The 22,790-nt window shown below is 42.4% G+C and overlaps 1 protein-coding gene across 2 annotated transcripts; it reads right to left on the bottom strand.

The window, feature by feature from the left end:
- Positions 1 to 2,051: 2,051 nt before the first annotated feature.
- Positions 2,052 to 21,549, bottom strand: LOC133901153 (probable phosphoinositide phosphatase SAC9). Of its 2 annotated transcripts, XR_009906662.1 has the most exons (13): positions 21,310 to 21,549; positions 19,060 to 21,114; positions 18,831 to 18,938; positions 18,534 to 18,704; positions 17,519 to 17,761; positions 16,936 to 17,394; positions 15,728 to 16,498; positions 15,278 to 15,475; positions 7,696 to 8,130; positions 7,382 to 7,615; positions 3,162 to 3,453; positions 2,600 to 2,758; positions 2,052 to 2,504 (listed from the first exon to the last, which is right to left on the bottom strand). XR_009906662.1 is itself a non-coding variant. In XM_062342424.1 (12 exons), the coding sequence occupies exons 2-11, from the start codon at positions 21,040 to 21,042 to the stop codon at positions 3,172 to 3,174; spliced, it is 4,884 nt and encodes a 1,627-aa protein (XP_062198408.1). In that variant the 5' UTR covers positions 21,043 to 21,114; positions 21,310 to 21,549; the 3' UTR covers positions 2,052 to 2,504; positions 3,162 to 3,171. The 2 variants fall into 2 exon arrangements, 1 of the variants encoding a protein (XP_062198408.1); XM_062342424.1 differs by lacking the exon at positions 2,600 to 2,758.
- Between the last annotated feature and the right edge of the window lie 1,241 nt (positions 21,550 to 22,790).

Genomic DNA, 22,790 nt, shown 5'->3' with positions numbered 1-22,790 from the left:
CACCTCACTTGGTCCCGATCACCCGCCATCGACCACCAAGTTACATCCATCACCTACACATCATAAGACAAACAAACACACTTGACTCTACTTGGCCTTTTTAATTGTCCAGCACCAAGCACCTCACTTGGTCCCGATCACCCGCCATCGACCACCAAGTTACATCCATCACCTACACATCATAAGACAAACAAACACATATCTCCAACTCAGAGCATATTCTAATCAAAATGCTCAATTGAAAACGCAAATCAACTCAAAGCATATTCCAATCGAAATTCAAATTCTGCTTAACTTCGGACTCCCCGAAAAAAAGAGTGGACACTCCACAAAAATAAGAACTCTCCAAGAAAATATGCGGACTCTTCGCATATCCTAGTTCACTTCAAAACTACGGTCTATCCGAAGAATTTTGCGGACTCTCCATACAACTCAGACAATCCAAAACTCGGCAAACTAAATCGATAACCTTGTTAATCACTCATCACATATAAATCAAGTCACATTTCAACTTAATTTTTCAGTGGGTAATTTTAATCAGTTCAAAATTCGACATATCTAGTTCATAGCACACAAAAAATCTGTAGACAAGAATCGAGCATCAAAGGTGACCGGGGTCCAAGAATCAACTCTTCATTGACGTGGACCTCTCCGAAACATGTGGGCTTGATAAGTTGGAGGCCGGCAGCTTCCGGGGCTGCCGCTAACCCTACCCCAAGGATGGCTGCCCTGCACCAACCTGGCCCTGCGCCTCTGCCATAGAAGATCCTGTGAAGCGCACTTCACCAGTGCATCATCCCTTGCGTCTCCTGCGCAAAGATTGGGAGTCACGTATCCTCCGTGGCCAACGACTCTGAGTTGCATGCAGTGGTAGCCGTAGCAGCTCAAAAGGAGGCATAATACTGAGGTTTCCGGAAAGCAACTCGGACGATGTCTTGCCTTGGTGGGTTATCAACGGGATTCGCTCTCCCGGCAACCCTAGGTGATGTGAGCTATGTGATGTGATGTGTCGCTGTTGAGCACCTACCTGCCGGAGTGCCGGCTGCTACCACGCTCGCGCAGCATTGTTCGTTCGATCGCGTTACAAGACACGGCCTCTCTGTTAGGTATATATCCATCTCCCCGACCAAAAAGACCCAGAGCCATTAACACTGACCAAGCTGACAGTCGAACAGAACTATCAGATACTCTACACATCCGTGTCATCCCGGTTGCTCATATGATTGAGATCACGTCACAGCGACATACGATCGAGCTGCATGGCGAGGACCGACCAATCGCCATCGTCCTGGCCGTGTTACAAATTATGGATCAGCTAGCATGCATGATAGCTATGGCTAATAAGCACGAATGAATTGAAGCAGACCTTGCGTTCGGGCCAAGGGAAATTAGAGAGCTCTTATTATGATGCCTGCCTCAGGAACCAACCAAGAGTACCAACCAGCATGTATGATACATACTTGAAACATACCCAGGATACGATGTGCGATGGTTTTGCTCGTGAATTATGTTTAGGTTATGGTGAGAGCGCGGGTCTGACGGAGCGGACAAAAAGCTATCCTGTATGTACGTATATGTGTGGGTGGGGGGGGGCATAAATCGACTCGAGTCAAACAGTAACGAGTTACGGAGTAAAGTGTACCGATGGCCATAGACTCCATGCATGGGCACGTGACAGAGCTCCATTATAACAGTCATTGGCGAAGATGGGTTAAGACCGCCCGGGACGGGAAGAGAAAGGCTTTGGTTTCTTTAGTCACTAACTTAGAAATCAACCAGCGAATGCCAGAGGAAGGGGATGGAGGGAGACCGAACAAGAACCGTTGCTGTGAATGTTATGCTAGGATCAGCAACTTCCACCTCGCCTAATGCTCTTTTGGTACAGCTTTTAGGTGAATACGAATTCAAATCGAACATAAAAAACATGACTTTGCACCAGACTTAAAAACTCATCCAGATCATTAAACACACTGTTAACTCGAATTCAAATGCACAGGGATTGAAACAATCCTGGTCAAATTGTTTCAAGCATCGAAGCCCATGTCCCCCAAGAAAATTAATGAGCGAGTAGCTTCAACACAATGCCCATAACCTTTCCGACTCAAGTCAGGAGCGTGACAACCGCAGCATTGTTGTGTATCGTACAAATAAATTGGTAAAGTTCAGTGCTCAAAATATGCATGAAGAAAAAAGAACATACAAACTGAGTTCTTAGCCCTATACAGGTCTCGTACACAGGTATTGATAAATGTACCTGGCAGTTCCGAAACTCCAATCGTATTGAATTTCCAGATATTCTACATAAAAAATGAATTTCCAGAAATCCTACAGGAAAAATCGCTTGAGCACTCGAAATGGATCATTGGATGATGACAGCAGAAACAAAACAACATTCCAAAAAGTCTATTGTGTGCAGCAGCCGTGACTCCCGCGTCAACACGAAGATAAAGTAGTTTACAACAACAATCTGCCAACCGTGAATATACCATGTTGGCATGTACGACCTAAACAAAGGTAAACACAACGTTAAAGAGCAGTCGTCTTTAGACAATATACTAACCAAAGGTAGGCAGCAGTAGCACACAGCACCTACACATACCTATTCATAGTTTCATACTTGACCTTCTCATTCAGATAAGCTTCACCAGGGACAGAGCAGAAGTTTTATGGTGAGGCATAATCGAGAAGCCCCGTTTGGTTAGAAACCAGAGGTCTTTTAAAACCCTTATAAGGCCTCGTTTGGGTAAGCCAGTATGGACTGGATCAAGACCCATCCACATGTAATTCAAATTCAAATTCGGAGTAAGGGACGGGACAGAACCCAGACCATAACGGTCCATCCAAACGAGGGATAAGTGGTTTACACAAGGATGTAAAAGACTCGAAAGTTGCAAAAGTAACTTTTTACAAAGCAGCTTATTTGGCTTATATCACAAGACGGCTCACTGCTCACGCATGACTTATGGAAGTGGCTTAAGCTAGACAAGAGAGGCTCAATAAGCCAATTTGTATTATACAATTAAGCTTCATTGTATAATCTATTGTCAACTGAAACTTTCTTCTGAAAATTGGGCTAAACTTATTTGTCAAAAATCAAGTTAAAAACACTGTAGTAAGACAGCCTTATAAGATATCGCATTTAAAATGTCAAGACTTCATACCTCAGGTATATTATACTGCTGAGAGACTGCCAATCTTTCCCATCTCATATGTATCAGCGTAGTAGTACAACTTGATCTTATTTGACAAAGACAGTCCAGATGCCAAAGGAAGATTTCGCAAGTTTAAGCCGTCAAGTTCAGAAATGTCATCAACAAAGGCAGTGACATCCCCAAGCAATCTAAAGATAACACAACGGGCATCTTGTTGTAAATCTGGAAAATCAAAATATAGTGGTGTATTTGCCTTTACTTCTGGTAAACGGTATTCCTCCACAACCAGCTTGCCAGACTCCTGTAGAAGATCACAAGCACAAAAAAGATGATTTACGGCTTCACGCACACAAAATATAAATTAGGCTGGAAAAACTATGGCATCTAATAGGTTCAGCTGTGTGCTTATTGAACTAACAATATCATAAAGCGGAAAATAATTTATGGTTTGCAGCAAACTTGTAAAAAGCACTATCACGTTGGTGAATTAATAATATTATATTTTGTATATAGGCATTTGAGATATGAACATAGAGCTTCTCTAACTACCCCCTCTCTATATAAATGATGTGATATTGGACAAAACTTAGTCAAATATTTTAATTTTTTATTACTAACATGAGCAAGACAAAAAAAAATCCATTTTACAAACTCTAAAACTGTCTGAAACACGACCCTTAACTAACAAAAAAAGGTCACATGATCACCTAGACACATTCCATGGCTGTTTTGACATCCACATGGATCCTAACTAGCATCAGAAAAATTACAAAGGATTTTAACCCCACTAGTCCACATGTCAAAATCTCTTCCATACACATCAACAAAAAATATCATGTTGAATAGTGGACCTCACTTCCTTATTTATTTTTCCTTTTCTTGTTTGCTGGCTTCATCATTTATAGTTTATTGGGATACCAAGTGGTCCAAGTGGGTGTAGTGTAACTAACAGGCGTCCACCTGTTAGACAGTTACCTCAGTGAAAACTACTGCCATGTGACCATGTCAGGCAAAAAAAAAAATGGTAGTGTGGTTTCAGGGCCAGGGTGGTGTCTTGAACTGGTTCTGAGTTTTGATGGTGAAAAGTAAACAGTATTAGAGTTGTGGGTTCAAAATCAGACTGAAACTATAGTCGACGATTCTAAAATGAATCTACAAAAAATACAGCTAGAAAGTGCTAGTGAAAGAGAGCGCTGAGGGACGACGGACTTTGGGGAAGAAGATCTGCTAGGCTGAGAGAGAGAGAGAGGCGTGAGACATGAAGAGGTACATGAGACTAGTTTTTTTATTGTTCCTTGCTTTCCAAAACAGATGCCGACTGCCTCTTAAATAGCCAGCGACCCTAACAATCCAACTAACCAACTCTATCTCTAAGCAACTAACCAAAATCTTCATGCGTGTTAACAATCCATTTGCATGCATGTATGCATGCGCCTCCTAACAAGTAGCTAACTAATGCATTCTTGTTGTTGGAATAGCAACCTGTATTCAATGGTAGCCACAATGAGGCAATATATAGAGTACATGAGAGAGTACAGGGAAAGGACTCTAATAACCTATACGTAAAGGGTAATGATTCTATATTCCTAACCCCCCCCCCCCCCCTAGCAATAGCATTGCATTTGAAAGAGTAGGCACTAAGTACTAATAAACTTCGATAATATAAAACTAATACATTCAAAATTTGTGGCTTCAAAGCCATCGTAGAGTGGAGCCTTAGTAATCCCGTCGAATCAAGACGAAGAAGTGCAAAACAAAGCACAGGAGTAGAGTTGTGATGATGACAACAAAAGAATGCCCTCGGTCAAGAGTCACAACAAAGCGACGATAAGTAGCAAGACGACAAACGAAATTGCTACTAAAGCTATAGAGAAATCAAGATGACAAAAGAATGTCCTAGATCAAGAATTGCAAACAAAGCAATGTCGAGTAGCAAGACAACAAATGAAGTTGTCACTAAAACTATAGAAAGATCTAGATGACATTGTTGCATCAAGAACGACGGGAAAAGATTAGCTAAACAAAGACAAAAGTTAGCTAACCATAAAAGAATCAGTTGATCGATGAACATCGACGAACTCAAAGTGAGACTGAGACTTGGATGGATGCAGCAAAAAGTGTTGGACTTGGATAGACATGACGATAGAATGACTCAAATACGAGGCAGACACAAGTAGCAACAAGGATACTAGTGGCAACAGTAGAATCAACCAAAGCATGATGTAGTGTGTAGAGGAGGGAAACACAACACCTCCAAAGCAGCACAAGGAGACATGCACAAGAGGCGCACAAACTGAAACACGATGCCGAGGAATCCTGACGACGGACTGATCCGAGGTGCGAAAGAGGTAGATGAAGCAACAGGCGGCAAGGAGGCCTGGTGTGGCGAAGAGAACAAAAGGCTGATCCGAGGCGCGAGCAGCGGTGGCCTCCAGCAAGCTCTTGTGGGCAAAGCTGCCAACGATGAAGGTCTGGCAACTGAATCGGAGAAAATGGCGGATCGAAGCAACGCCCCCTACACGAGGCAGTGGCAGCTGCAGCCAACGGCGTAGAGCAACGGTGGAGCCGTGACAGCGAACGACAGTCGATCAAGACATTGCAGCTCTCCTCCCATGCATGGGCGGCAACAGCTTTAAGACGATAGTGGCGAAAGGATCTGCAACCGCCGGCGCTCAACAAAGGCAAAGATCGGCTAACAGATTGAAGCCTCAGCAGCGGATTGAACGGATCCCAGCTCCTCCCGAGCGCAATCCTCCCGACGGATCGAGCGGAAGACGATGAGAAGCACCCCAAAAGTAGCACCGAAGGTGAGCCACAACGGAGAACGGCGAACCCCAGTGATGGTTGCGCAGCCGGCGAGGAGAAGAAGCCAGCAAGTAGAGAGAGGTGCCGTCCGTGCGACTGACAAGCACGAGCGTGCGCGGCGAACAAGCATAATGCGAGATGGTATGCCGGCCGACGAGGGGAAGAAGTCGGCAGGGAGAGAAACCGACAGCAAGTGGGCTAGATCGGGACGAGTTGCGGCGTCCCAAAAGAAAACCTAACTCTAATACCATGTTAAAAATAGCAACTTGTATTCAATGGGAGGCAATATATAGAGTACATGAGAGAGTATAAGGAAATGACTCTAATAACCTATACGTAAAGGATAAGGACTATATTCGTAACACCTGTAACTACCTAAACCTACTGACGTGTGCAGCTTGTGCCTTGCCATGCTTGCGCTATTGTGCAAGCTCAGGCCCATAACAATACATACGTAAGTTCATTATCATATTACTATCTCTTGGTGGTTTAGACTAGTACTTTTGTTACCATGGGTAACGGCATTTTCTTTTTCTTTTCTCTGGCCATATGGATGACAATGTGCACGTCTGAATAGAAATACACCCTCCTAACCACAATACCACAAGCCACTACCCGAACTGGGTGTTGCACCTAGCAAAGTAGCCAGTCACCAGCAATCGTCTTCAACGCAGCTTGTTATCTGCCCAGTTGTCACTTATGTTGCTAACCTCCTACCGTTTTGCTATCATCTCTAGCAAAACCTTACTTCCTATCCCACCCATCGAAGAAGGGCTGGATGTTCATCACCCCACACACAACTGAGGAAGTCACCCTGCCGCCAAACCACTCCTTGTGCCGTCGGTGTGCCATGCTTAGAGGTCACTGCCGCAGACCGCCATGGCACACATTGGAGTAGGATAGGATGACCGCCATGACTTTGAGGCAGATGATGATGAGTGGGGTAAGGAAGGACTGATGAGTGGGACCGGCGACATGTAGGGCACTAGGGCTGATTTTAATGTCCAATGGAGAAACCGATCCACACTACCTTCCAAGGTGGCAAACCGGAATTAGAAGTTTATGGGGTAGGATAACCAATTTTGTAGTTTCTTCCAGCAAAGTTTGGTGTGGGCGGGGGGGGGGGGGATGGTTGTTTATTCCTAGTTAGATTAACCACATGGAAGGCATGAGAGTAATAGTAACATGTTCTCATAAGAAATACTTTCATTTTCCTATAGTTTAGTTTTTACCAACGTAATGTGGTATAAAATATTAGTTAAACTGGGCTCTTGGAGACCATGCCATGTCCAAAACATCTTATAGTTACAAAGAGGTAATGGCTACGATAATTTATTGTAAGGTCAAAATAGCAACTAAAGAGTGGTGCAGAAAATAACCAACCATAGTTAAGTGATTTTTGAGCAGAGGCAGTGTCTTATTACCTTAACAACTGTAACTTGCATGTAAAGAATTGCTGGATTTACAAATCTATCTTCCATGTGTGCCAATGAAAACTCCCTCATGTCCAATTCTGATGAGGAAGGTGAATGAGTCACGCAAGGTCTTATAACACTGAAAAAATCAAGGCGAAATCCAGCTATTGCAGGTGTATTAGGTAAGAGATATTGCTCAAGAACCAGATCATTATCTGTGAGCCTCTCAGCTTCAACTGGAATCTGAAAAATAGGGAATAAAAGCTTCAGTCACAGCTAGAATGAAAAGCCTAAAACTATTCAGCAAAAGACATAGGCTTTACCCTAAATCTGCCCAAGGGTGGTGATCTGTCTAAATAACTTTTCATTCTCATTATTCCCATAGATGTATCAGGACTCATGTCCTTTCTCAAAGAGTTGCCAAAAACGACAATTCTTTTTGCATGGATAAATGAATTCTGTGGATTTGTTGGCTTTGATTCATAAAATGAGCTATCATCCAATGACAGAAGATCAAATTCTTCAGTAAACTTGGTTGAACGAGAACCAATAAGAGGAAGTGTCATTTTTATTGAAATTATACGACAACGGATAGGATTTGAGAACTGAAATTTAATGTGTCTTGGTGCTTCACTCAAGCTACTTGATTTTTCTGGTCCAAAAAGCTGTGGAGATGAAGATATTATATCTTGTACATCCCATTTTCCTATGAATGTACGATCTTCTCGCTGTATTTTATTACTAGCCCATATCTCCACCTGCACAAGCAGCACAATTATTAGCATATTAAGTAAGGAAGTACAAAAATGCACTAAGGAACAGGGAAAATGAAAATAGCTCAATGGGCTAGTTCAAATGATCCTCTAGTTTTTGCATTGATAGCTAACTCCACCAGTATATAAAAAAGATGTCTTGTGTTACAGATATATTGCATCTGCGTAATATCCCCGTGTTATGGGGGATTCTTTGTATATTGCTCACATGTACACGTATATATATTGGCCTACGGCTTTTAGGGAATACAAATTGCTATTCCTAATATGGTATTAGAGCTAGGTTTTCTTTTGAAACGCCGCAACTCGTCCCAATCTTTAGCCAAATCGTCAGCTTTCCCCCTCCCGTCGGCTCTCTCTCTTCCTCCTCGTCGCCGTCCGGACCGCCTCCCTCCTCTCTTGGGCTGCCCTCCTGCTTAATCCCCCCCCCCCCGGCAACTCGGGTCGCACCTGTCGATTCGCCGCCACCCGGGCCACGACGTCCTTGTCGCTATCGACTCCCTCCGCTACCACCTGGGGCGCCGATCCCTTTCAAATCCGCTTGCCCGCCGGACCGCTCTGTCACCGGCTTCCCTACCTATTGCTGTCAATGTGGATATGCCATTGCGTGATCTATTACCTCTAATAACATAGTAACGCGTCTGCTAAAAAAATGCAGTTGTTGCAACTTTTCTTTGTGCTCAAGCCGTCGCTCACCTCTACTCTATGCACTCTTGCTCATCTTTGGGGTGTTCTCTTTAGCGACATTCCTTGTCCGATTTCCCTTGTTCTTCTAACAAAGCTTGTGAAGCCTTCCGCCGACAAAAACGACAAAGCAACTACTAAAGCCGTCACTGTTGCCTATGATAAGGTTGTCTCCGCCTACCAGGATGCCTTGGAGTTGTACCGAGATCAGTTATCTGATTATGCTCAGTGGATGGATGATGATACTCATGCAACTAGGGATGAAAGCGGTACAGGAATATCCCGTCTCACAACCGTTTTTTGTTTTTTTTCCCGATCGTTTTCATTTTTCCAGTTCTTACACGGGAACGGGACGGTGAGGTTCAGAAACGGGGCCGAAAACGATTGAGACCTCATCCCACCCGTTTTCTCGAAATCCCGTTTTTATTCGAGAAAATCCCTTTTTATCCCGATTTACACTTGTACAGACCCAGCCCACACAACTCGCCCCCACTGCCCACACACGTCGGCTAAATCGGCTCCTAAGTCGCGCCGCTGCCACTCCGCGTCTCTGCCTGTCTGCCGGTCTTGTTACCCCCACGACGCCACCAGACTCGCCTCACCCTCCTGCCCGCCGTCGAATTGTCCTGCCCGACAGCGCCCCCTGTCCACTCGTCCTGCCTCCATGGCACTGACGTGCCGCCCGTCCGCCCATCTCGCCCCCACGACACCGTCAGCTCGCCCTCGCTGCCTCGCCTCACCCACCCAACACCATTTTGGAACTTGGATGCTTCAATTTGGACATGTTTTAAGATTTGTTTAATCAAGTGCAATGACTACATTTTCATTTTCATTTTCATCTCCATACAGGAAGCTATCTCCACACCCTGGAAGAATCTACCAAGAAAGACAACTAAATTATACTTTGTCATGAGAAGTGAGGAACTGAGGATCTTTAAGACACTTGAAAGAAAAAAATGTTAGTTGTGCTTTATATTCACCTAATAATTGAAACTGAAAAGATCTGTTGTCTATTTATTTTTGGCATTGTTGATTCCCTGTGTGTATCTCACAGACTCTTTTCTTCTTCTCACTTGATTTTGCAATCATAATAATTCTGTTCTTTAATCATGCCCTTTTGCAGTATTGGAGAATTATGAATTATCTGAAGGGCACAGCCCAGGTGAAACAACACTTTTTAATATACCTGCAGTTTTGGCTCGGAGGAAGGACATTTGCAACAGAATGGTATAGCAGTTGTTGTTATTGTCTTAATTTTGTTCATAGTCCTCCTGATGTTTTACATGGTATGGTAAACTGCAGTCTTTCAATGAGTCTCAAATTCTTGGTCAGGTGTGCTCCAATGTTTAATCACTAAGCTATCCTTTTCTAAGCTATCTAGTAATTGTTTGTATTACATAGCTCGTTTTCCTATGAACTATGGTTTTCATGAATTTCTTTTTCTTCCCAAATGTTGTTTGAACGTTGCAAAACACTAAGGTAATTTTAGAAAAATATGTGGTGATCAGTCAGTCTCGTCTCCTCTAATGTGGAGCCACATCCAAATGGAAAAAATAGTTATCTCAAATAAAGTAGGTACTATGTCACCAATGAGGACATGAAATTATGCTAAGCTAACTAATGTTTTATGTTTTTCAATCAAGGCCTCATAGAACTGATGCATCTTCTGTAAACTGTTATACGTGATGCGTCTTCTGTAAACTGTTATAAGTGCTTTCCTAGCTCCTGGTCTAGCTAGGAAAAGATCTATTTTCTGTTCATCAATTGCAGTCAGCATACAATTTTTTTAGAATTAAACAGTTTGATGCTTCATTTTCCCCAGTGAGCTTCATTACACTGATGGACTCTGCTACCCTTATTTGTATTTCAATGTTCTTAAGTCATGGACTCATGGTCCTGAGGTTCGGTCTTCCTAATTTTTACCACCAATTTTCGTCTGGTACTGACATATTTTCGTTTGGATTGGTTTGTTTTCGTATAACCGGCAATCCCGTGTTCGTTTTTCGTTTCTAGCTTTCCCCTTTTTGTTTCCATCCGGTCAAGAAAATGTGAAAGTAAAAACCGTTAGGGGGTTTTTCCAACCGTTCACGCCCGTTTTCATCCCTACGTGCAGCGTCCATTCTGGTTGCTAGTGTCGAGCCCCGGTTCTCCTATGAGATTGTTGACTTTTCTACTGCATTTCAGATGTAGACTCATCTTCTAGAGATGCTCTCTACCTGGAGCAATCTCTTCAGTACAGTGATGCCTCTGTTGACGTGTTCTACACTCAGATGCTGGCAGTGTGGCATCAGCTGGACTCTCTTTGCGCTGCTGGTTGTCGCTCCTGTAAGTGATTTTTGGATCTGTGTTAAAAGGGATTTTCGTCGCCTCTAAGAATTCCCGACTCGTCTTCGTCCCGAGTTTGAGCAGTGTCGTGCTCAACTGCTCACACGTCATCCTCGTGTCACGCTTGTGGAGGCCCTTACGGAAATACGTGCGGAGGAGACTGGTCTGCGTGGTTCTAGACGTTTGCCACTTCCCTCAGTGTTGCCTACTCGTCCACCTGTTGCGCCTACGTCTTCGTCTACACCGCCACCTGCTCCTCGTGTCACTCCTTCGCCTTCTACGGCCTCCTCAAGTGGTGGTGGTCGCCCTTGCTGCACCTACTGCAGCAAAGAGGGTCATGCTGAGGTGAACTACTATTGGAAGAAGCATCTTCGACAACCCTCTGGTGCTTCCACCCCGACTACCTCTTCGACTGACACTCAACAGGACATTATGACACTACTTCGACGCCTGGTTGCTACCTCTACCTCACCGTCCCTCTTCCAGCACTGAGAGACCACTTAATGCACAGTCAGATACCTCACCTTAGATTCGGGCTTCTTTTCATATAACTTCTGATTCGTCCAGTCTATCTTTGCTTTATCCTCTTATTTCTCCTCTTCATGTCGCTATCGCTGATGATACTTCTCTTTATGTTGCTAGTCGGGGCACTCTTTGCACTTCTTTCGGTATTCCTTCTGTTGCTCATGTTCCCTAACTCACTAACTGATCATGGCTGTCGTGTTATTCTAGACTCTGACTCTTCCTGTGTTTAAGACCATCACACAGGGGCTCTAGTTGGTATGGGCCCTCAGCACCGTGATTCCCAACATCTATAGGAGCTTGACTGGCTTTATCTTCCTTTCGCTGCCGTCACCGATCTTTCTGCCTCCTCACCTAATAGCTCATTCCAACAGTGGCATCATCTTGGTCATGTCTATGGGTTGTGTCTGTCTTCATTAGTTCGTTGTGGTCTTCTAGGGTCGGTCTCAGAAGATGTGTCTTTAGATAAACAGATTTAGCTTCCTTATCCTCATAGTGAGTCGGTGTCTCAACGTCCTTTTGATCTTGTTCACTCTATGTTTGGGGTCCGACTCCCTTTGTTTCGAAAGGAGGGTCACAACTACTATATTATATTTATAGATGATTTTTCTCATCACACTTGGATTTACTTTGTGTTATTGTAGCTAGGTGTTATCTATCTATAAGTGTTCTGCTACTATTATTCGCACTCAATTTGACACTCATATTCGTGTTTTTCGAGCTAATTCTGCTGGCGAATTTCTTTCTAAGCACCATCGTACTTTTCTTGCTAAATAGGGTACATTGTCCCATATCTCCTATCCTAGTGCTTATGATCGGAATGGTGTTGTTGAACGCAAGTATCGCCATCTTCTTGAGACAACTCACGCGGTATCCATAGCCACTTATTTGGTCACATCCAACTCTATTTAGCTCTCAAGAGTGGGATTCCGTTTAAGTGTATGTGGGCGTCTTCCTGACAACTCTTGTCTTCGCTTCTTTGGTTCTGTTTGTTACGTTCTTCTCGTCCCTCGTGAACGTACCAAATTAACTACTTAATCGGTTGATTGTGTCTTTCTAGATTACAGTGCTAAGCATAAGGGTTATCGGTGTTAGCATCTAGTTACTCGTCGGATGCGTATTTCTCGAGATGTTACTTTTGATGAGCATCATCCTTTCTATTCTTGTGCCTCCCCTTTCACTTCTTTAGCTTCCTTACTTCAACCTCTGTCTTTTCTCACTTTTTCTGCCATACCATCAACGTTTAGTCTTCTTTTCCCGACAACCTGTGACGCCTCCTCCTGTTGCACCTTCTTCAGTGCCTACCTTGCCCTTGGCTCCATCCCCACCAGATCCTCCTCCTTCTGGTATTATTGCGCTTTTTCCTTTCTGCTACACTCGCCGTTCTCATGTTGTCTCACATCTTGTTCTGCCACCTTCTGATGAGTTATCTCCTTCTGATGATTCAGCTTCTTTGCCTTCTCCTTGCTACTCTCTTCGTGATCGCCAATCGATTCATGCTCCTGATCGATTTGGTTTTGCTGGTATTGTTCCTGCCGAGCCGTCTTCTTACCCTGATGATGTTGTTCATCAGGAATGGTTGCATGCGATGGCAAAGGAGTTGGCTGCTCTTGAGAGAATTGGCACGTGGGATATTGTTCCTCTGCACCCACGTGTTCGTCCCATCATGTGCAAGTAGATCCATAAGGTTAAGACCCGTTCTGATGGTTATCTTGAGCACCACAAGGCTTGTCTTGTCACTCGTGGTTTTAGCAGGACATGGCCGTGACTATGATGAGATTTTTGCACATGTCGCCCACATGACCGTAGTTCACACTCTTCTGGTTGAGGCCGCTGTGCGTCAATGGTCTATCTCTTAATGGTGAATTGCTTGAAGAGGTATACATACACCCACCGCTAGGGTAATCTGTTCTTGAGGGCATGGTCTCCATTGCTCTCTTTATGGCCTTAAGCAAGCCCTGCGTGCCTGGTTTGAGCACTTTTCTTCTGTGATCATTGTTGTTGGTTTTTCTGCTAGTGCTCATGATCCAGCACTCTTTGTCCACACTATCTCGTAGTCGGACTTTTCTTCTCTTATACGTTGATGATATGATCATTACTGGAGATGATTCTGAGTATATTGACTTTGTGGAAGCTCGTCTAAATGAGCAGTTTCTTAATGTCCAATTTGGGTCATCTTCGTTACTTTATTGGGATTGAGATTTCTTCTACACCTGAGGGTTTCTTTTTGTCCTAAGAGAAGTATATTCAGGATCTTCTTGATCGTGTTTATCTCATTGATAAGCACATTGTTGAAACTCCCATAGAGCTTAACCTTCATCTTTGGTCCACTGAGCTTCTTGCGGATCTCACACGCTACCGTCATCTTGTTAGGAGTCTTGTTTACCTTGGTGTCACTTAGCCTGACATTTCTTATACAGTGCACATTCTTAGTCAGTTCGTTTCTGCTTCCACTCAATTCCACTATAGTCATCTTCTTCGTGTTTTGCACTATCTTCGTGGTACTCTCTCTCTCTCTCTTCTTTCCACGTTCTAGCTCCTTAAAGCTCTGTGTTTCTATCTGCCTACTGTGTTTTCTTTTGTGGTTCTTTCATTGCTTGGAAAACTAAAAAGCAGACCGCGGTTTCTCGTTCCAGTGCGGAGGTTGAGTTGCGAGTTATGGCTTTGTTGACAACGAAGCTCAGTTGGTTACGGTGGTTACTTGAGGATTTTGATGTTTCATCTTCCGCACCTACTCTTTTTCCCGACAGTACAAGTGCTATCAGTATTGCTCGAGATCCGGTGAAACACGAGCTCACTAAACATATTGTTGCTGATGCTTCTTACACATGGACACAGACACAAGATGAGGTTATTGCTCTTCAGTATGTTCCTTTAAAGCTTCAGTTGGCTGATTTATTCACAAAGGCACATAGTACAACTCAACACAGGTTATATCTCTCCAAACTTAGTATGGCTGATCCCCCATGAGTTTGAGAGGGGTCAGGGGTGTCAGAGATATATTGCATTTGTGTAATATCCCCGTGTGCGGTGTTATAAGGGGTTCTTTGCATATTACACACATATATATACTAAGCTATATACAATTCTGATGCAACAGAAATCACCTTTCAATCGGTAATTGAATAGAATTGTATATAGCTCAGTAGAGCCCATATTAGAAATTTCTCCCTTGCCTTACTTTTTTCTAGACATTCTGGGAAATAAGTAAGCTAGAGTATGAAATATCTCTCAAGGCGAGTCCAATTCTTTTTTCGCATACAATTCCAGAGAGAAAGATAGTATTTTTGTGCATTGCTTCCCTTGTATCAACAAGTAGCATGCTCAGCATACAGCTGAACTCTTCTCTTGCTCAAAAAGAACATGCGTTTGATCAAGCTACATGACTTCATGATTAAAAATTATAATTTCAGTAACTTCGATTTAAATTAGTTTTTCCAATTATCAAGAAAGCTGGATATGGAAGTAAGATATATCCATATAGCTGGGAGTCCATATATATAACATTAAGGTATGCCTGGCTAATATTGTTTGTACTAGTTTTATAGATAAAATAAGGATAACATGATGAAGAAAGAGAATGTAAAGTAGGCTATCTTACAATTGGGCAGTCAGATGTTGAATAACCGCAAGAACTGACAATTACGGCAACTCCTGCAACATCTGATAAACCACCAAGAACAATCGAGAACTCCATAGATGTGTTGTCCTGTGGAGCTTTCCAGTAAGACTTGTTGTCCCCATTACCAAGTGGTGCCAGTAATGAAAGCGGTGGTTCAGAGTCATCGTCAGTTTGGACCTGAATAATAGAAAATGAGGGAATGATCAAAGCATTATCTATGGTAAAGGTAAAGGTTCATAGAAGAATAAAAAGAAAAAGAAAAAGATCTTTCAAAAATGATGCATAAGGCCAGTTTATATAACTGTTTTTCCATGGTCCATGTGCAACAGCATTGTAAACTTGTAAACGCAGCAGAATGTATGGATAACAAAAGCAGCAGATCATAAAGGAGCACTAGTTATCACAATATAGTACAAAGTTGAGAAATACCGTATGTAAAAAGCTTGCATATGGAAATTCTGCAAGGGATTCTTCACCATCAAGGATGTGCTTCAATTGCCTCTGACCAGATTGAATACTTTGTGATAAATCAGATATTCTGCTGGATTCAAATCGGCAGACCTGATTCACAGCATTCAGTGCTGCTTTCTCTGTACGATCTTTTCTCCGCAAGCTATGAAGAACCCGGACATAATCCACATACAGGGCATGTTTGATCATTTCACTGCAGCATGATTTGCACACAAAACAATCTGCGAGTGCTGAATAGCCACCACCTTGACTCCCACCATATAGCTTCAGATCTCTGTAAGTGTTAAGCAAAAGGAAGGCCCCTTTCCCAGCACAGCAAGCTTTGCAAACTGCCCTTTCACACTGGGAACATTCCACAAATACTGATTGATTTTCACTAGTGGCTGAAGCTTGTAATGAAGACAAAGCACGGACTTCACATGCCCCACCATAGCAGGATTCATCATTTTCACTGACATTCCAAAAGTCTATAGTTTGGTCATTGACCTTTTCGAGCCCTATTGAAGCATTAAGACGATCCTCAAGGACAGCATGGCCCAGCAGTGCTAGATTATCAGCAAAGCTGGACAACTTCAACAGATAAGAATAATCAATTGAACGGTTTGGATCTACAGTGGCAGGAATTACACCAATTGATAACAATGCCCGGTCCCTTTCAGCGGCAGAAAGATCAAGATGGAGACGTTTTATTTCAAGCTTCATCATTTGCTCAAAGTTAAGACCTTTTCCCTGGAAAGATGAATAAAGCTTACGTCAATATGATCCAGAATTAAATTTATATACATGTCATTTCAAAATAAGCATTTTTTCTTTTTTTTTATAGAATAACTGAATAAGCAAGTCTATATTGAAAAACAAGGCAAGTTATAGCATCCAAACATATGTCACGTCGAATTCAAAACCTTATCAGCAGTAGATGATGGTAACCAGAATAGAACTAAAGATTCAGGGAACTAACATAAATTCGAAGTTGTCTTTGTTGAAAACAAAAGTTTCAGTTATGTTGTTGCTAGAAATTAGAATCTTCTTGGACATTTACTGGATACAAGAAGCCATTCAAGATATTACTGGTAACTTCAGGACAAGCTCGCTCAAGACAGATTCAATGAAAATCCACCAAGATAACAGAATAGAAACTGAAAGATGAGTTTAGTACAAATGCAGACCTTATTATTTCCAGAAAGTGATTCAAAAAATTTAAGATAGAGATGTGTGCAGCCACTTTCTTCAACCTGGTTATTCACTTTAGCAACAGGCACTTCCAATGCAGGGGCAAAAGGGTTAACATCAAATCCATCATCTAAGAAGGTTGTTTGTTCCTCTTCCTCATTACCAAAAGACATATTGTCGGTTATATTTGACTTTGATATGTCAAAATCACCAGTGAGAAAATCCACAAAATTTCCTGAACCGCCTGATTGAACTGATGGCAAACTTTTAGTACAAGAAGATCTTACACTACTATGAGCATCATTCCCAGGCAAGAAAGAATTTGCAGAAGACTTTGAACCTAGATCACAGTGAACACTGGATAATTTTTTATGGAGAAGCTCCATTAATTCAGGACTGCGTCTGCTATTGGTTAAAATATCTGACCATGGAAGAGAAACTCCAAGTACTTCAATCTGTTAAAGAAGTTAACTCAACTCATCAAGGGAAATAAATAAATAAACACAGGAGAAAAGGTTCTAATGCCAAAAGTAACCATTTAAAAGCATCTACATCTCGAAGATTTCATCAACCTTTTACCTCACCAAGAGTAATGGGTTTTCTCGACGTGGCAGATGGATGAAAAGATAATGCAACAACCCGATTTAAAAAGTTCAGTTCTCCTTCCAGCTCTTCAAAGTCATATAATAGAGGAAGGTAAGTGCTCTCTTGAACATCAGGCCTAGCGCTTTTCCCTGTAACGGCTAAGTCTTCTGGATCAATTCTTCCAGTGAGGGGGATCAATAGATTTGTCCCATTCAAGCACTGAGGAATGCAAGCACCCTAAAAAAGTAATCCCTCAGTTAATATTCATCTATCGCTTAAATAAGACGTGTAAAAGATAAGAGGTCAAATAGTAAGAATGAAAAACTGCCTAAAAATGGGAGAGTTCCACTTAAAAAGTAAATATAGTTCAAAGGATCTGCCTGCTTTAATTGGATCTCATAACAAATACACATCAAATTCAAAGCAGCTGTATACAGAGAAAATATCCAGAGAAATAATTACATAAAGTGCAAAAAATACAATATCATGCAGAGGACTACAGGATCTACATGCTTTTAAAAGGACGCACATAGAACAGATGAAACCAATACCAGGATGGAAAATAGACCAATTTTGAAACTACAAGATCTCAACAGCATATGGATAGAGTTGTAAAGCTAGCCAGAATCAAGAGCCCAAGGCCAAACTCAGAAGCTGCACTTAGCTCATCTCAGCTCAGCCAAAGTTAACAAGCATTCAGTTAAGCTCTGGTTCTGAACCAAGCAAAAATGTGCCAAAGTTCCAATTGAGAATTACAAGATAACATGTTGGCTTAAACCCAAATTTAGATGGCACATCCGAATCTGATGAGGCACAATATTAGCAAGGACTGCCATTTTTTTTGTGTGTGCAGTCTCAATTTTGAGTGCAGGGGTGAAAGTCCATCAAGCATTCAAGGCAAATGTTAAAAGTAAACGAGCTAACTTGGTATTTGCGAAGGAACTTGATGAAACATCTGTAGCAAAAAAAAAAGATAATAAAACCAGTGAGGTAAGATGGAAACAAGGACCTCAACCACGAGCTTAAGGGCATCTATGCTTGAGCCAAGTCTAACATCTACAGTTTCTGGAAATGATGAATCTTCAGCACCGTGAGATACAGTAAGAAGCAGCTGACAAACTTGACAAGGTTCCCCAAGGTATATAAAAAGCTCAACGTAGTCTGCACCTTGCTGACAAACCTGCAGGAGTATAAGTCTTTAGCATGCTGTGTGAAAAACTGAAAAAACTTTGAGACAACAATTAAATAAACCAGACAACTGTTAGGAAATATTACTGGCCAGTAAGTATCTAAAGAAGCACTATACCCAAATAATATCCTTCTTTTTGAAGCTGAGAAGACTGGAACCGCCATCAGCCATTGGAATGATACTAGGAACTGGTTTCAACATGCATCCAGACGGCCTTGATAGCACCTGAATCGTCAAGATTAAGCATGTTACAACAAAAATTTATACTTCTAAATAGCACGTTGAAATAAAGAACCATAAAGTGAAGTTTTCAATAAAGATACTGATAATAAGTAAGTTTACATACTTTGAGAGGGAACATAGGGATGGATGGGAGATGCTTATATAGCCTCAATCCAAGGAACATCTCTAACTGTTTTTGACGAGAACTGTCATTCAGAAAATTGTGGTACCTTCTTTGCACCGTAATCCTCACATTCTGAACAGCTGAGAACTTACTAAATTTTCCAGTTTCCTCCTTGAATATGTTCAGAATCTCACTGTGCATAGCTTTTGAGCCAGTGTACAACGTGGCATGGATATCACCAGCCAGAAGAAAAAGTTCAGCAAGGTGGTTCACCGGAGCAAGCATTGTTGAGCCTTTGAATTGATCAAATGTCATATCAAATCTCTTCCAGGGCTTCTGCGGGGCCTCCTGGCATGGATGTTCCCAGGTGGTAGTTCGTGTATTATGATCGATGTAGAATGATTTCCCTGTTACAGAGTCAAAGCGCTCCTCCCATCCAGGGGGCAAGGAACGAGCACTTTGACCATTATATTCGGAATATCTGCTTGTTGATAACCCAAACATGGCATCTATGTCAAGGGAGATACTCAATCGACTGCACTGTTCAACAAAAACTTGAAGTGCCCCAAAGTAGCTAGCAGCATTAGTCCGATCAAGAGAGTCCGCACAATTGAAACGTATCACCCCATTTTGAATGGATTCCATGCAAAACCCGCCATTAATGTCATCGTTACAGATAATAGATCCTTTACATTCCTTAAGCTGCTGCTTTGCATCATAGTAATTCCCTTCACTGAAGCCAATAGCCATCGTAGGTGCTTTAAGATGTCTCCATAGGCCCTCAACTGTCTGTTGCTGCCCTTTTAACTTTACAGTGGCATGCCAGTCATAATTTATCAACTGAATCCATGTGTTTCCAAGCTTTCCAGTAGACTTCATATACTGTAGAGATTCTTTGAAATGATCAACTAGAACTGTCTCAGTTTTTCCTTCGCCGTATCTTAGTAAGTTAACACAAACAATGGGAACCATTCCAGATTTCTTTTGCCGAGCTGCATTCACTCCAGATGATTTATTGCCGTATCTTCTACTCAGCCGTTGGTAATATTGTAAGCTCCCGTTGTAAGGATCATCAGCAACATAAATTTCAGCTTCTACTGACACAGCATTTTTTAAATCTGCACCCCACCATATTGGTATAGTTCCACGCCGCCAGATATATGAGCTAAAAGGGATATGCTGACCGCCCTTTAGTGGAGCCCAAACAAGTTGCTCACACTCTACCTCATTGCCTGTGCCTGAACATGCATTTAGTCCACGAGCCAAATAGCGCGTTCCAGGATGCAACCGACTACGGCGCGCAATAAGGGCAACTGACCCACCTTGCTGCCCTGTACCTCCAAAGTTCCGACACTCAGCAAACCCCTGCAAAAGAATGACACAGTGTCCTGGCAACCCAATGTCCTTAAAAGGCTTTGATAGCCAACCATTCCAAACGAATTCCTCATCTGGTTCCCTCAGAGTCATACGGCTAGGAAATGGCCTGGTAACATCCCTTGTCTCACAAAAGTAGTACTTCCCATCGATGTCAAGATCAGCCAATTCGCGGATATTCTTCAGCTCTCCATTGCCCCGGGCTTGAGGGTTTTGCAGCGGAATCTTTATCCATTGACTCTCTGCCACCGTATATATGCACCCACCTCCAGGCAGATTCGGCACCGTTGCACTCAACTGTGTTGCAACCAAAAGCATAGTGTAGCTTCCTAACACCGCATAGCCCAGCGCTGCTTTCGCATATGTGGTGCTCTTGGATAAAATCCTTGATCCATCAGTGATGTAGTTCAATGCCGCAGCCTCAGAATCGAAAACGTCCTCCCCGTGCTTCCCCACGTAGCGCAGGGATCCCGTGGTTGGGTCGACATAAATCACCTGTGTATCCCTCCTTGTCGACAAGCCAATCACAATGTACACCTCGGTCGTCTCCAAAACGACGACGACGACGGATGTGTCCTTAGACCTAGGGAGGGACTTGGTGTGGAACATCTGGAATTTCTAGAGAAATGAACTGCACCGGCACCTTCGCTAGACTGATCTTTCGTGCTGAAGTAGAAGAACCTAATCGGACCATGGATCAATGGATTAGATAAGGTTAGATGAGCATCACCCAGCCAACAAATCCGCAACCAAATTAATGGAGAACAAAGAAAGATTGGGATTTGGTTGCACACGGTCGCAACAACGGAAGGGGAGATCGGCCAGGCCAAAACCAGCTCCATGAACAATTCGTGGAAGCAAGCTAGGGCTACTTACCGACAGAAGAAGAAATCCACCCGATCCCGAGGACGGATCTACGCGCCGCGCCAGTCCAGCACCAGCAGAGGCTGGCGGTGAAGAGGCCGGCGCGACGACCCCAACGCCGGGGAGGGATCCGGCGATCGAAATCGCGCGACACCGACACGAATTGGACTAGAAGTTGGGGCTGAGAGGAGAAACGGGGGTGTGAAATAGTCAGAGCAGGGGCAAGGTAGTTAGCTTCAGATCCATCGCGAACGCCTCGGTTTGATTCCAACACCTTTACGTACACTGCACGGTGGACCAACCGATTTGTGCAGTGTGCCTACTCACACCCAGGCAATGCCTCAATTGAGTCCTGCCAATATTTTGGTAGAACTTAACCTGGGCGAGATCAGATTTTGGAGAAAAAAAGTCATTTAGAGTGTAGCTAAAATTTTGGTGAGCATTTTTTTTGTGTTTAATTGCCAAGGTGTGAAGCAAGGTTTAGACGGCTTACCAGGTATAACTTAACATGGGCGAGGTCAGATTTTGGGGGAAAAGAAGTCATTTAGAATGTAGCTTAAATTTTGGTGGGCAATTTTTTTTTTTTTTTTTTTTTTTGCGTTTGATTGTCAAGGTGTGACGCGAGGTTTAGATGGCTTACCATGTTTCAGGCTTGTTTAAAACGTAAGGATTGAAAATAGGTGAATAAGAGAAAATGCAAGGGCATGAAAGGAACGTAGTGACAAAACAGAGGAATGCAAAACAGCCGAAAGTTTTAGAAACTGATGTTGGAATTGGTGCAGCTTTTCTACCACTGCACAGTGGCTCCGACGGTAACCCCTGAGTTTTAGTATTTTAAAAAATAGCAAAAATCATTTTAAATTAAAAAAATATAATTATTAAACTAGTATAAATTTAAGAAAGTAAATATTTGAATATGTATATACTTGTATGTGTGTTCAAATATATTATTTTAGCTAAGTATTCCATAGATCACTAAATTAATTTCTAAGTTGATAGTTGCAATAAATTGATTATATGCATATTTTGGCTTATCGTTTTTATGATTCTTTATGTGGTGATTTGAATTGCATGCTTCTCAATTCGAATCCATTTTACTTCTTCTCGGTAATTTTCTAATCCAAATCAATTCATGAAAAATTGATCTTCCAATCCAACTCAAATCTATAATTCAATTATTCAATTGAATTATCCCCATTTAATTTTGTTCTACTCGAGTTGAGTCTCTCTCCAATTCGAATCCCAATCTTGTTTCAATTCACCGACATTCAATCGACTTCAAGTATTCTTGTTGAATCAATCTCAAATCCAAATACTCTTAATTGGATTAATGCCAAATCCAAATTTAGATCCGAATTCAAATACTCCTATTTGAATTCAATCCCAAATATCTCAAATCCAGATTCATTAAATCATTATCGATTTCATACCCGCATGCAATTCGAATCATTCAAATAATATTCCATTCATTTCAATACAATCATTTCGCAATT

Source organism: Phragmites australis, chromosome 2 (genome assembly GCF_958298935.1).
Source record: "Phragmites australis chromosome 2, lpPhrAust1.1, whole genome shotgun sequence".
Lineage (NCBI taxonomy): Eukaryota > Viridiplantae > Streptophyta > Magnoliopsida > Poales > Poaceae > Phragmites > Phragmites australis.
The sequence above is the reverse complement of the archived record's forward strand: the minus strand, read 5'-3'. Positions and strand labels throughout refer to the sequence as shown.